General features: G+C 37.5%; 1 protein-coding gene across 2 annotated transcripts in view; it reads left to right on the top strand.

The window, feature by feature from the left end:
- Positions 1-13,026, top strand: part of Vwa8 (von Willebrand factor A domain containing 8) — a 358,183-nt gene that overhangs the window by 69,415 nt on the left and 275,742 nt on the right. For both annotated transcript variants that reach the window (XM_074043312.1, XM_074043313.1), the window contains exons 5-8: positions 6,296-6,463; positions 10,495-10,659; positions 11,345-11,394; positions 12,213-12,321. In XM_074043312.1, the coding sequence (XP_073899413.1) occupies positions 6,296-6,463; positions 10,495-10,659; positions 11,345-11,394; positions 12,213-12,321 (492 nt within the window). The remainder of the gene's footprint in view (positions 1-6,295; positions 6,464-10,494; positions 10,660-11,344; positions 11,395-12,212; positions 12,322-13,026) is intronic.

The following is a 13,026-nucleotide window of genomic DNA, read 5'->3' as shown; positions in this document are numbered from 1 at the left end:
TTAGATTTTGTTATCAAAGAGGCTCTGCTTTAGACTTTCTCCTTTTGGCCACTATTCCTGTTTACATTTAAAATTTTAATTTGCATATGTTTTTGCTCAACAACTATATAACCAAAGTGAAAATAGGGAGGAAAGTTGAAAATCTTGGGTGATCCTTGGCATGTCAGTGTTTTTTTTCTAAAAGTTAACTTTTTTTTTTTGGTGGTACTGGGAATTGAATTTAGGGCTTCATGCTTCCTAGCCAGGTGCTCTGCTACTTGAGCCACTCCACCAGCCCTATAATTCTTTTAAGTTTGTAAATCTCTTTTTATATATTCTCATCCTTGGATCCAATTGCAGTATGAGACATATACTCTTATTTTCACTTAGATTGTTTACAAAATTGAGAAATAATTTATGTAAAATTATTAAGAAAAAAGGTTGGGAAGATTTACTGTTTTTAAGTTTTAAAAAATATTCTTAATAAAATTAAGGTGAGTCATATTCTTATGAATCTCATTGCTGAAAAAAAATTTGCAAATGGCTTGATCCAACATCAACTAGCAACCCCCTTAGTTTTATTTCAGTAATTATTCATTCTCTCTTCTGTACTCCAGTTGTCTTCTTCTCCTTATTATTTCAACATGCCCAAGTTTTTTGGATTTTTTTGTTTGTTTGTTTATTCATATGTGCATACAGTGTTTGGGTCATTTCTCCCCTCTACATTCCACCCTGTCCGTCTTCCCCCCTCCCCCCTCGCTTCCAGGCAGAAACTGTTTTGCCTGTATCTCTAATTTTGTTGAAGAGAGAGTATAAACCATAATAAGAAAGACAAAGCATTTTTGCTAGTTGAGATAAGGATAGCTATACAGGGAGATTCCTAGCATTGCTTCCATGTACAAATGTGTTACATTCTAAGTTGGTTCTTCTTGAACTGACCTTTTCTCTAGTTCCTGATCCCTTTCTGACCTCTGTCGCTTTAAAGTTTCTGCATTAGTTCCTTTGCATGAGGACATCAAATACTATCATGTTTTTTGGGTTTCTTACCTATCCTCATACCTCCCGTGTGTGCTCTCACCTTATCATGTGACAAAAGTCCAAACACATTGCTGTATTTGCCCTAGATCTAAAGTCTGATATGAGGGAGAACATAGGATTTTTGGTCTTCTGAACCTGGCTAACCTTGCTCAGAATGATGTTCTCTAGTTCCATCCATTTACTTGCAAATGATAAGATTTCATTCTTCTTCATGGCTGAGTAGAATTCTATTGTGTATAAATACCACATTTTCTTTATCCATTTGTCCATAGTGGGGCATCTTGGCTGTTTCCATAACTTGGCTATTGTGAATAGTGCTGCAATAAACATGGGTGTGCAGGTGCCTCTGGAGTAACCTGTGTCACATTCCTTTGGGTATATCCCCAGGAGTGGGATTGCTGTATCATATGGCAGATCTATGTTTAGATTTTTAAGAAACCTCCAAATTGTTTTCCAGAGTGGTTGCAATAGTTTACATTCCCACCAGCAGTGTAAGAGTGTTTGTTCCTTTTTCTCCACATCCTCGCCAATACCTGTTGGTGGTGGTGTTTTTGATGATAGCTATTCTAACAGGGGTGAGGTAGAATCTTACTTCCTTTATGGTGAGCATTTTTTCATGTGTCTTTTGGCCATTTGAATTTCTTCTTTTGAGAAAGTTCTGTTTAGTTCACTTGCCCATTTCTTTATTGGTTCATTAATTTTGGGACAGTTTAGTTTTTTGAGTTCCCTATATATTCTAGTTATCAGTCCTTTGTCTGATGTATAGCTGGCAAATATTTTCTCCCACTCTGTGGTTGGTCTTTTTAGTTTACAGACCATTTCTTTTGTTGTGCAGAAGCTTTTTAGTTTTATGAAGTCCCATTTGTCTATACTTTCTCTTAGTTGCTGAGCTGCTGGGGTTCTGTTGAGGAAGTCCTTGCCTATACCTATTACTTCCAAAGTGTTTCCTATTCTTTCCTGTACCAACTTTAGAGTTTGAGGTCTAATATTAAGGTCCTTGGTCCATTTTGAGTTGATACTAGTACAGGGTGATAAACATGGATCTAGTTTCAGTTTTTTGCAGACGGCTAACCACTTTTCCCAACAACATTTATTGAAGAGCTGTCTTTTCTCCATCATATATTTTTAGTGACTTTGTCAAAAATAAGGTGGGCATAGTTGTGTGGATTCATATCCGGGTCCTCTATTCTGTTCCACTGGTCTTCATGTCTGTTTTTGTGCCAGTACCATGCTGTTTTTATTGCTGTTGCTTTGTAAGATAGTTTGGAGTCAGGTGTTGTAATACCTCCAACATTGTTCTTTTTGCTGAGTATTGCCTTGCATGCCCAACTCTTTGAATCATTCAAAAAGTGAACACTATTACTCACACTATCCCCAACTCAGTTCCTACATGTAGCAGGACTCTCCTTTCTCTTCTTGGCCAGTTATTTTGTAGAACGTTGCTCAATGTGGGTTTGGCTGATGTTTCCTCATGATCTGGAATTATGCAGTTTAGCAAGAATACTATAAAAGTGATGTTGTGCCTGTCTCAGGCATCATATATTAGAAGTCTAGTATGTGAAACTAATAGAGCTTGTTACCAGTGACATTAATTTTGATCACATGGTTAAAATGGGATCTTCTGGCAGATTCCTCCACTGTTGTATTATTTTTCACTTTGTCATTTTTAGTGTCTTGTGGGGAAATATTTTGAGTCTATACAGATAGACCTTTCTCATCAGACATTTACACACTCATTTTACCATCCATTGTTGATTCTTGCCTGTCACAATTATTACTATGGTGCTTGCCAAATGGGCGAATCTGTCTATTTTTCTTTAGTAATAGATATTCTTAATTTGAGGTTCCTGCTGCTTATACATACCTGTATGCATTTACTTTGGAGAAGGGGTGTAGCAGTGGTAAGAGTTTCAAGAGATCATTGGATGGTATTATCGCTTTCCATCCACCACTGCTTTTTCAATTTCCCAGTTATAATACCTCCATTAAAGTAGATGAAAGAAAGACTGTATATTTGGCTTCTGTTTCTGGTCTCTCTGTGGCTTATTCTGAATTCATCTGAAAAGAGTCAATGCGTAGTAGACCAAAATATACCTGAGGTGAATAAAAGCAGAGCAAATGTGTTTGTTGTTATCCTGTGTTGTGAGGACTTTGTTTTCCCTTGTCCACAGTGGGTGAACTACAAAACTTTGGTCTGTATATTTCTGATTTTATTTCAGAGAACATGCGTTTTCGTCCCTTAAAGTTTCTTTTTTTGTGGTACTGGAGTTTGAACTCAGAGCCTACACCTTGAGCCACCCCACCAGTCCTTTTTTGTGATGGGGTATTTTTGAGATAGGGTCTTGCGAACTATTTGCCTAGGACTGGCTTTGAACTGCAATCCTCCTGATTGCTCCTCCTGAGTAGCTAGGATTACAGGCGTGAGTCACCGGCGCTCAGCTTAAAGTTTCTTTAAAATCAATCACAAAATTTAGTCTGTCTTGAAACAAAAGTTAATAAAAATTTTAGCTTTTTAAAAAATAATTTTGTCATAGGTTATGATAATTCGTTCACTTTTTTTTTTATTGTGAACTACACTTTCTTGGAGTAAATAGATTCTTATAGAAGAAAATTTAATTGGGACCTTACCTGAAACATGAGTTTTTGTAAGAAGGTAGTTTGTGCTTTGAGTTTCAGTGTCCCAGAAATGTTTCTTTGGCTTGTCCTGTATATAGTTAACAAAAGTGAGTTTCCTTAATCAATGTGAGTCAACTCCTTGTATAGCTATCCTTATCTCAACTAGCAAAAACCCTTGGTCCTTCCTATTATTGCTTATACTCTCTCCACACCAAATTAGAGATAAGGGCAAAATAGTTTCTCTCAGGTATCAAGGGGGTGGTGGGGAGAAGGAGGGGGTGGGGTGGGGAGTAAGGGAGGGGGTGGGGTGAGGGGGGAGAAATGACCCAAACATTGTATGCACATAAGAATTAAAAAACAAATACATAAATAAAATAAAATACATATAACAATGTTAAAAAAAAGTGAGTTTCCTTTTTGTTGTTGTTGTTGTTTTTTAGGGGCTGCTAAGTCACTTGTATCGGTGCATCTTTCAAAAATAAATAAATGTAATAAAGCTATCATAACATAATGGCCATTTTTTTTTCTTTTGGCAGCACTAGTGTTTGAGCTCAGGACTTCAAGCTTGCTAGGCAGGTGCTCTTACCACTTGAGCCACTCCACCATTCCTTTTTGTGTGTGTGTGTGTGATGAGTTTTTTTGAGATAGGGTCTCCTGAACTATTTGCCCTGGCTGACTTTGAACTGCTATCCTCCTGATCTCTGCCTCCTGAGTAGCTAGGATTACAGGCATGAGCCACCAATGCTTGGCCATGATGGCCAGTTTTATAGGGGAGAATCAACATATTTGTAAGGATGATAGATTTGAAGGATTATCTATGAATTGATCTTATTTTTAATATGAATGATTATCTTTAGTCTAATGTAGTCTTATAAAAATCTTGTTTTTTTAATAGTTCACTGACATCTGAAGTAAACTAAGCTCTGTTACACAGTGTAAAATTTAGCACTTGGTTAAAAGGAAACCATATGCAAGCTTGATTAGCAATTTCCATTTTCAATACTTGGAAAATCAATTCTTTACTACCCCAGAACTTCTCTTGTTTATTAAGTGAAAAAAAAGTATATAGATATGTTTTCCCCCTTCATATGTTCAATACTTTTTTGTGTTAGTTACTAAAGGGGAAATTAAATTTTAAGAAAAAAGTTCACTGTAAGTAAAGTTGGAGGTTTTCTAGTAAAGCAGAATGGTATGCACACGAGTTGGTGGAAATCAGCATCAGTTCATAGTCACAAAAGGAACATGTGTGAGGCAACTGATGCCAGGAAATGATATTGCAGGTGCCAGATTGTGACAAGCTTGCATGCCACATTAAGGAGCTCAGGTTAGTAGGGAAGAAATGTGAGGAAAGGAGGGCCTGAACTAGGGGAGGGGGAGAAAAGGATGAGTTCAAGAAATATCAAGGAGGTTAAATGATCAGAATATGAAGACAAATAGAATAGAGGAGGTGAGATATGACTTGAGGGTCCTGTCATGGGTGAATGAATGGTTATTCCCACCTTCAGTGGAATGCGTTAGAAGTGGGTTTAGAGGAAAATAGGGTGCATTCAGTGCTGTCCTGGGGACCTGAGGTGCTTGTGGTGTCTAGCTGGAGATGTCCATTCAGTGGAACTGTATGGTTCTAAGCTCAGGGAAGGTTGAGACTGAAGAGTCAGCTGCATGGAACGGTGTGGTTAGTGCTCTTCAACAAGGACCTGGTAGGATAAGAACTGGGTTAAGGTGTGGTTCTGGACACCATCTATATTTAACTGACAGTCAGAGAAAGAGAAACTCTTCTTTAAGAAAGTGTCATGTGGCCAAAGACTTGAGGGAGGGGTAATAGAAGTTTACCTCCTTAATCCTATCTGCTGTTGCATGTGCAGGAGAAATGTCACTGAGACTTTCCTTTTTAAAGTTTTTTTTCAAGAGCTTTGATGAAAAAGGTTATTTTTTTTTCTATATTATTCATGACCTGTCAGTTAAAGGGGAGTGTTTGATTTTGCTTTGTTTTGTTTTTTTTTTAAACCTCTTTATAATTTTTTTTGCTATTACAGTTTTCTTGTCTGTTATCATTTTAGAGTTTACTTTAGTTCCTGTTTTCCCTCATTAATTTTTTGGAAGACTTACAGTACTGGCTAAGTCAGTTTGTTGTAGGCCTCTGTAGAACCTGATTCTTTTTCTGTTTTGCTCATTGTGTAATGTTATCAGCACTGAGCATCACACTAAACTGGAATTCATTTTGATGATGACTCATTCACAAACGTTACGGTCTTCAAGCCTTCTCACACAGCTTATTTGATCCTCACAAGAAGCTTGTGGAATAGACGGGCCAGATTGTTATCTTCGTTTCCCTTTTCTAATTAAGAAACCTGTTCCTTTGCTTAATTATGTCACTTGTTCATAGATAGCTGTTCATTTTCTGTTTCATGGGTATTTGATCTAAAATGTTTATTCTGATAAGAAGCCTAGAGATTCTTTCAGTCTCTTCATTTTACAAAAGAAGAAACTGGACCAGAGAGGTAAAATCACTTACCTAAGATCTTCTGGGCAGAAAAATGAAAATTAAGATTGACCCCAGCTTTCCTGATTCTCCAACTCTATAACAAAAAATGCAGGTTTAGAATTAGGCCAGGCTCTGCTACCTCAAATATTCTCATTTTGCTTTTGTGTTTCTTGGATATAGTGTGCAGTTCGTGCTGCCACGGAAGGCAGAACTCTCGTTTTGGAAGGCCTAGAAAAGGCAGAGAGGAATGTTCTGCCTGTGTTGAACAACTTGCTGGAAAACAGGGAGATGCAGCTGGAAGATGGACGCTTCCTGATGTCTGCTGAGCGCTACGACAAACTTCTCCAAGTAAGAGAAGGAAAAGCACTGCTTTAACTTTGCTGTCAAATTGTGGGTAGTGCCGTTTTGTTGTGTGAAACATGGCCGTTTTGGAAGTAGGACAAGGGTTCCGTTGGCCCTTATCTTTGGTTAATTGCTGAGGTTATTCAGGAGTTAGTGGTTTTACAAGATTGTTCCCTTTGCAGACCGTGTCAGAAGACCTCCTGGATTTCTGTTGTCCTCTTTTTTTGGTTGTTGTCAGTTTAATAACTATTCTCCCTTACCTGTTTTTCTCCTTTTCTTCCTTCTCTTCCTTTCTTTCAATAGCAGTTTACTAAAAGCCAAATGAATTTTAAGCAGTGTTGGGCATCAGTGGTACTAAGCTGAATAAAGCAGATCTTAGCCTCAGAAAACCCCAAATCTAGTAGATATTGATAGAAATGAATATGATATTTTAAAGATACCCTGACGGTCCTAGTCACCAGCATCTCATGCCTGGCTTCTAACTGGACTCCCTACTCCCATATCCACACCATTCTCAGTACAGCAATCAGTGATGGTTTTAAACATGCATCAAATTGGGTCACTCTTGTGCTCTGATCCCATTGACTTCCTGTTCCACTCAGCAAAATCCAAAGTCCTTCCAGTGGAATACAGTGCCCTGTACGATCTAAGCCCTTATTACCTCTTGCTTTATCTTCTAAACCACACACACACTTTTACTGTACTCCCAACTTTAGCGTTCTCTTTACCTTGAATTTGCTTAGTAGACTTCTCCTGCCTTCCAGCCCTTGCATAGTTACTTTCCTCTTCTTGGAATAGTTTTCTTCCAGGTAATTCCTTGGGTCAGTCATATATCTCCTTTAAACCTTTGCTTAATAAATGTTAGATTATCAGTGAAGCCTGCCTTGCCTCTTACATTTAAAATTTCAGTCTGTCCTCTGCTCCTGCTCACCCTCACCCTACTTTATTTTCTTCTGTGTGGTTTTCTAACATTCTGTATGGCTTATTTTTTGTGGTTTTAGTTCATGGTCTGCCTCCCTCTACTAAAATACAAGTTTTCCAAGGGCAGGGATTTTTTTCACTGACGTTATCTCAAACTCCCTAAATAATGCTTAGCATATGGTAGGGATTCAATAACTATTTATTGAATGAGTAAATAAGTACAATAAAAATGTTGCGATACATGTGCATATAAAGAGGGTAACAACTATGGAATGAGGGGCTCTTCAAAGGCTTTGGGGGTGGGGTCACAAGTGACAATAAACTGCTTAGTCTTTGTTCATTTGACTCCAGCTGCACCACATTAGAGCTCAGTGCAGCCTTCTGTGACTGATTGCTTTGCATTAGCATTCAAGGAGTGGGAGTCTTTCTTGCACCTGTCTTGTGCAGATACCTATGTGCTAATTTTACTACCCTTAGGTCTGTTGCACAATGCTTGAGAACAAGGTCTGTGTCTTGTACTTCTTGATCTTGCTTCCAGGGTGTTAATACAAGCCCAGAATATACTAGGCACTGAATAATAGATGCTGACGCCACAGGATCTGATTGAACTGACAGTCTGTGGCTGGCAGGGCCAGAAACATCCTTTTCTGATTCTTACTGATGAGTCTGTTTCTCTATAAGCCATTTTACAAGCCTAACACTCTGTTTCTTTACTGTCTATTGGCCTTTCTAGTGGCATTTTCCTTGTGCAGTAGAGCCCATTTCTTCTAGATCTATCTAAAGATCATCTCATTTTAATACAACTAAAAGAGGATAATTGAGAATTTAATCAATAAGAAAAAATTAAATTTATTCCTTTATGTTATTATAGTTCATTTGCTGAAATGAAAGCAATTTTTATCATTTGTCTTGAAGAGTAGGTGGACATTATGCAGAACACCTTCTTTTTAGACACATTACAAAATAAGTATTTGATACTAGAGATTTTATTAGTTCTTTACTAGTTTTAGTAAGTGATTTGGAAAAAGAATATTACTCAGAATATGGAGTCAATTGTTTTTAAAGCATAAGCTTAAGAACAATAAACTTGATATATTTATTCTTATAGTAGAATTCTGTGTAAAGTTTTTGATAATATTACATTGGATAGGAACGTGTGACATGGAGGGAAAATGGTTTTAGTACACAAGAAATACTTGTTATTATTAAATAATAAGTATCTGCTACTTATCGACAGATACTATTAAGTATACATGAGTATAAATATATCATTTCCATTGGCAAATGTTGTTTAATGTATTTATAAGATCTCTCTCATGAGAATCTCACAGAAAATAGACAAAATCCTTCACAAAACATTTCCTTGTTCATAGGGTACTTTTTTATGATAAAAGAATCCAGTGCTGTAATTTAAGTCGTACTTATTTCTAGGTAGATTCAGTATACTAACTTAATATCACAAAAATCTTACTGACTTCATAGGCATGACTATAGTAGAGTTTGTTATAATAGAACAGTAATTTTTGTATAAACTTTATTTGTAGTCTGCCTATCACTTTCAGGTAAGTGAAATATAGAAATAGTTCTCTGAGAATTGTACTCTTTGTTTCTCATACAGGGGCTAGATTCAGATTCTTGGTTACTAATGTATGTGACATAGTGTCATTTTAACAATGTATGATTTATCGTTTTGATTATGCTTAAAATAATTGTTTATTTTTAAAACAAACTCATGCATTCAGTCAATGGACTTTGCCTATTATGTGCTGTGGGCAGTAAGTCCTCTCGAGCTTGGGTTTAGCATGAGATAGATGTACAATAGCAGAAATTTATAAAGGGTACAGTGCAGGGTTACAAAAGTGGTTGTTATGGGGGAGGCAATTAGGAAAGGGCCCATTTTTATGAAGACATTATTTGTGCTAAGCTTTGATTTTTTGTGTTTATGTTGTGCAAACTGGAAAGGGTGTTCCCCTACAAATGGAGCAGTGCAGATAAAGCACAGTGTATTTGGAGAGTTGCACTTAAAAGATGGTTGAAGCACAGGATTATAGAAGATCGGGGTTGCTGAGATTGGGAGAGTCAGACATAAATCAAGGAAAGGCCTTGAGTGCCACGTTAAAAGTTTCCACACTGTCTTGTGGACTGTGCCCTCTGAAGATCAGCTGCGAGCTATGAACTATTCTGTCAAAATGTCCACATGCACATTTATACAAACTTTGAAGTACCATGGATCCTACTGCTTAGGGCTATAAACACCCATTGATAGAGTTAGGCAGAGAGGGAAGGAAATGCCATTTCACAGGTACCTGCTGTGGATCAGTTACTTTCACATACATTCTCACATTCAATTTTCATAGCAGTCATAATAACAGGTGATATTAGTTCCACTTTATAGATAAGGAGTCTGAGGTTCCAAGAGTAAAAAAACATGTGTTTGGTCATTTAACTAGAGTGTGTATCAAGGACTTGAGCCAGGATTAAGACTCCAAAATCTATACTATTTCCATTCTCTCAGATCCTCTATATGAGGACCATGGGCAAGTTACATAACTTCTTTGAACATCAGTTTGCTTATAATAAGGAGATTAAGTGTCTGGATTGTGGTTAAATGAGAAATTCATGGAATGTTAGAGAAATTCTGGAAAGTTAAATGAGAGAAATTTATGAAATGTACTTAGCATGTAGTAAATTTTCCAAACATGTTAGTTATTACTGATAATACGCTTTTCTAGAAATATACCCACGAACAAAATTATCTGTTTAAGATCTGTGGACAAGCTCTACTCTGCAGATGGTCTGTCTTTCCTTCTAGGACTACCTTTTTACCTCTGGTCATATATTTTCCTTATGTGTTACTGAATAAGGCTTGGAGATCTGATCCAGGATCCTTTGTTCCTTGGTGTGTGAGCTGCCTTTCTAATACCGGTCTTCGAGTTGAGCCTTCCCTGGCATCCTGATCCTGATTCACTTTGCTCCCTTCCTTGACACTTTGGTTTTGAGAGTGTTCTCAAATGCAGCCCTCTCCATGGTCAGGGCCTACTTTCTTGGCCTGGCATTTCTTGCAGCCAAAATCTACACCACATATTCTGTTGTTTTCTTATTTCTTACTTTCTTAGGATCACACTAAAGCAGAGTTGGATGCCTGGAAGATTATCCGAGTCAATGAAAATTTCCGAGTGATTGCCTTGGGTTTGCCAGTGCCCAGGTACCCTGGGAATCCGTTAGACCCCCCTCTCCGATCTCGATTCCAAGCTAGAGATATTTATTTTCTACCTTTCAAGGTAAGTATGACCAAGGAAAATTTTTTTTAAATGATTATTGATTACAACAGGATATTCAATTCTACAAAAATGTAACTATGTTTTAAAATGTCCTCTCAGTAGTTAATGGAGAGAAAAAAGGGATAGAGAATGAAGAAAATCTCTGGAAACTAGGAAGAAAAATTACTGTAGCATTATTTGTCTAAAAGCGTTTTTTTTTTCTTGTTGTTTTGTTTTATGTTTGCATTGTTTTGTTTTTGAGTAAAAGTCTTAGTATATAACCCAGGCAGGCCTCGAACTTGCTCTATTTCCCATGTTGGTCTTGAACTTGGAGTCCTTCAGCCTCAACATCCTGAGTGCTGAGATTGCAGGCATGCAGCACCACATCTGGATGTTTTTAAAGACTGACTTTTCTTTTTATAAAATGAAATGTATCATGAAATGATTTTCTCTGTGTGTGTGCGCGCGCGTGTGTGTGTGTGTGTGTGTGTGTGTGTGTGTGTGTTTGTTTTGTCGGTACTAAAGAGTGAACTCAGGGCCTTATTCTTGCTAGGCAAATTCTCTTTCACTTGAGCCACACCTCTAGCCTAAGAAATTATTTTTATGATGAGTTACATAGTGTTTGCTTAATATGTCTATAAAACATTTGCATTTAATCTGTTGTTTTCCTTAGTTATTGATTTGATATATTTCTATGTTATTTTAGGACCAACTTAAGCTATTATATTCAATTGGAGCCAATGTTCCTGCTGAGAAGTAAGTGTGTTTTATTATAAATACTGGACACTTACATTTAATTTGTTTTGCCTGTTCACTGGTTGATTGATGGATCCATTTATTAAACAATTATTCTGTGAAGAATTTTTCAGTATTAAGGGGTTTGGTAAATGCTGGTGACAAAATCAATAAACTATGATCTTTGGTGTTAAGAAGGTCAAGATCTAGTAGAGTTGAAAGATAGGTGAATAACTTAGTTTAACACATTGTAGTTAAGTGCCATAACTTCAAAATATTAGGGTTATTTGTGGGTAAGACTTTATAAAAGCTTCACAAAGTCACTGACATTTGAAATGTGTCCTAAAGAATGAGTTGACTTTTGGCTGGTAGAGAATGAAATAAAGGAATTCAAGTGACTTAAAAAAAAAAAACAAACTGTGAGATTATGATCTGCTCTCAGCATTTAAAAACTCATAGTGGCTAAAGCTTCGATTTGGGATTGAGAAATGTGGGAAATGAGGCTGACTGGGTAGATTTGGACCAGGTTGTGAAATGCTCACATATTATGATGGGTTTAGGAAATTCATCTGTATAACTAATCAGCCTGTGAGTATTATGATATGTAGCCATTGTTCTTTAAGAATTAATTGCAGGACCATCTTTTTAGATTAAAATGGTCCAGCTATTTTATATTTAACATACTTACAAATTTTATATTTTAAAACTTTTCAAGCTCGGGCTGTGGCTTCGTGGTAGAGATCTTTCCAGTAAGTGCAAGGTGTTGGATTTCATCACCAGCACTGCAACAAAGACAACAAAAACCTATTCAAATAAAATTTAATGTCTTTTCCCCTTAGGGTTTCTCAGCTCTTGTCCTTTGCCACGACTCTCTGTTCCCAAGAATCTTCTACTCTTGGACTTCCAGATTTTCCTTTAGATAGTTTGCCAGCTGCAGTTCAAATCCTGGTATGTATAAAATAAATTAATGACTGGTATATCCAAATGTAGCAAAGAAATTTGAAATTTGATCACTGGGGATTAATTGCTTCTGGTGCCTTGTAGTCTTCTGTAAGAGGCCTGAGATTGATTTGTTGTGCAGTGTTGTAAGTTGTACAGAGTCCAGGGACATGTTCTAAGTCCCTAATGAGCTTGTAGCTTTGGAGAAGGAGTAGGCAGACTTGTTCACAGAGGGTAGACAGACTTCAGCCTTGTCTAGTAGAGGTTTACTGCAGTGAGGCAGGCCTCAGAGCCACCCCAACCTGAGCATGGGGGCTGGCCCTCACACTTTAGTACCCATCCATCCATCATTGGTTAATGGTTATCCTAAAGGACACAACTTCCCAGACACTAGTGGCTCTCCCAGCTTGTGAGCACAACTGGATCCAGGAACCCAAGGACTGTCTTTCTGGAAAGACCCATAAAAGCTGGCTGTGGAATGGGAAAGTCAGGAGACCCACAGGAAGGATGTGAGCAGACCTGAGGGAATTTGGTGGAGCACAGACATTGTCCAAAGACACTCACACAAAGGGCGTGGCAGTCCTGAGGGAGTGATGGAGTGATAGAAAGGCATTCTAGGCAGAGGACACTTTGAGAAGCCTTCAATTCCAGAAGGCATGCTATGTTTGGAGAATGAGAACAAATTGTTTCCCCAGAGCAAGTGTGTTCTAACAC

The sequence above is a fragment of the Castor canadensis genome, chromosome 10 (genome assembly GCF_047511655.1).
Source record: "Castor canadensis chromosome 10, mCasCan1.hap1v2, whole genome shotgun sequence".
Classification (NCBI taxonomy): Eukaryota; Metazoa; Chordata; class Mammalia; order Rodentia; family Castoridae; genus Castor; species Castor canadensis.
Note: the sequence above shows the minus strand (reverse complement) of the source record. Positions and strands in the feature narration are given on the sequence as shown.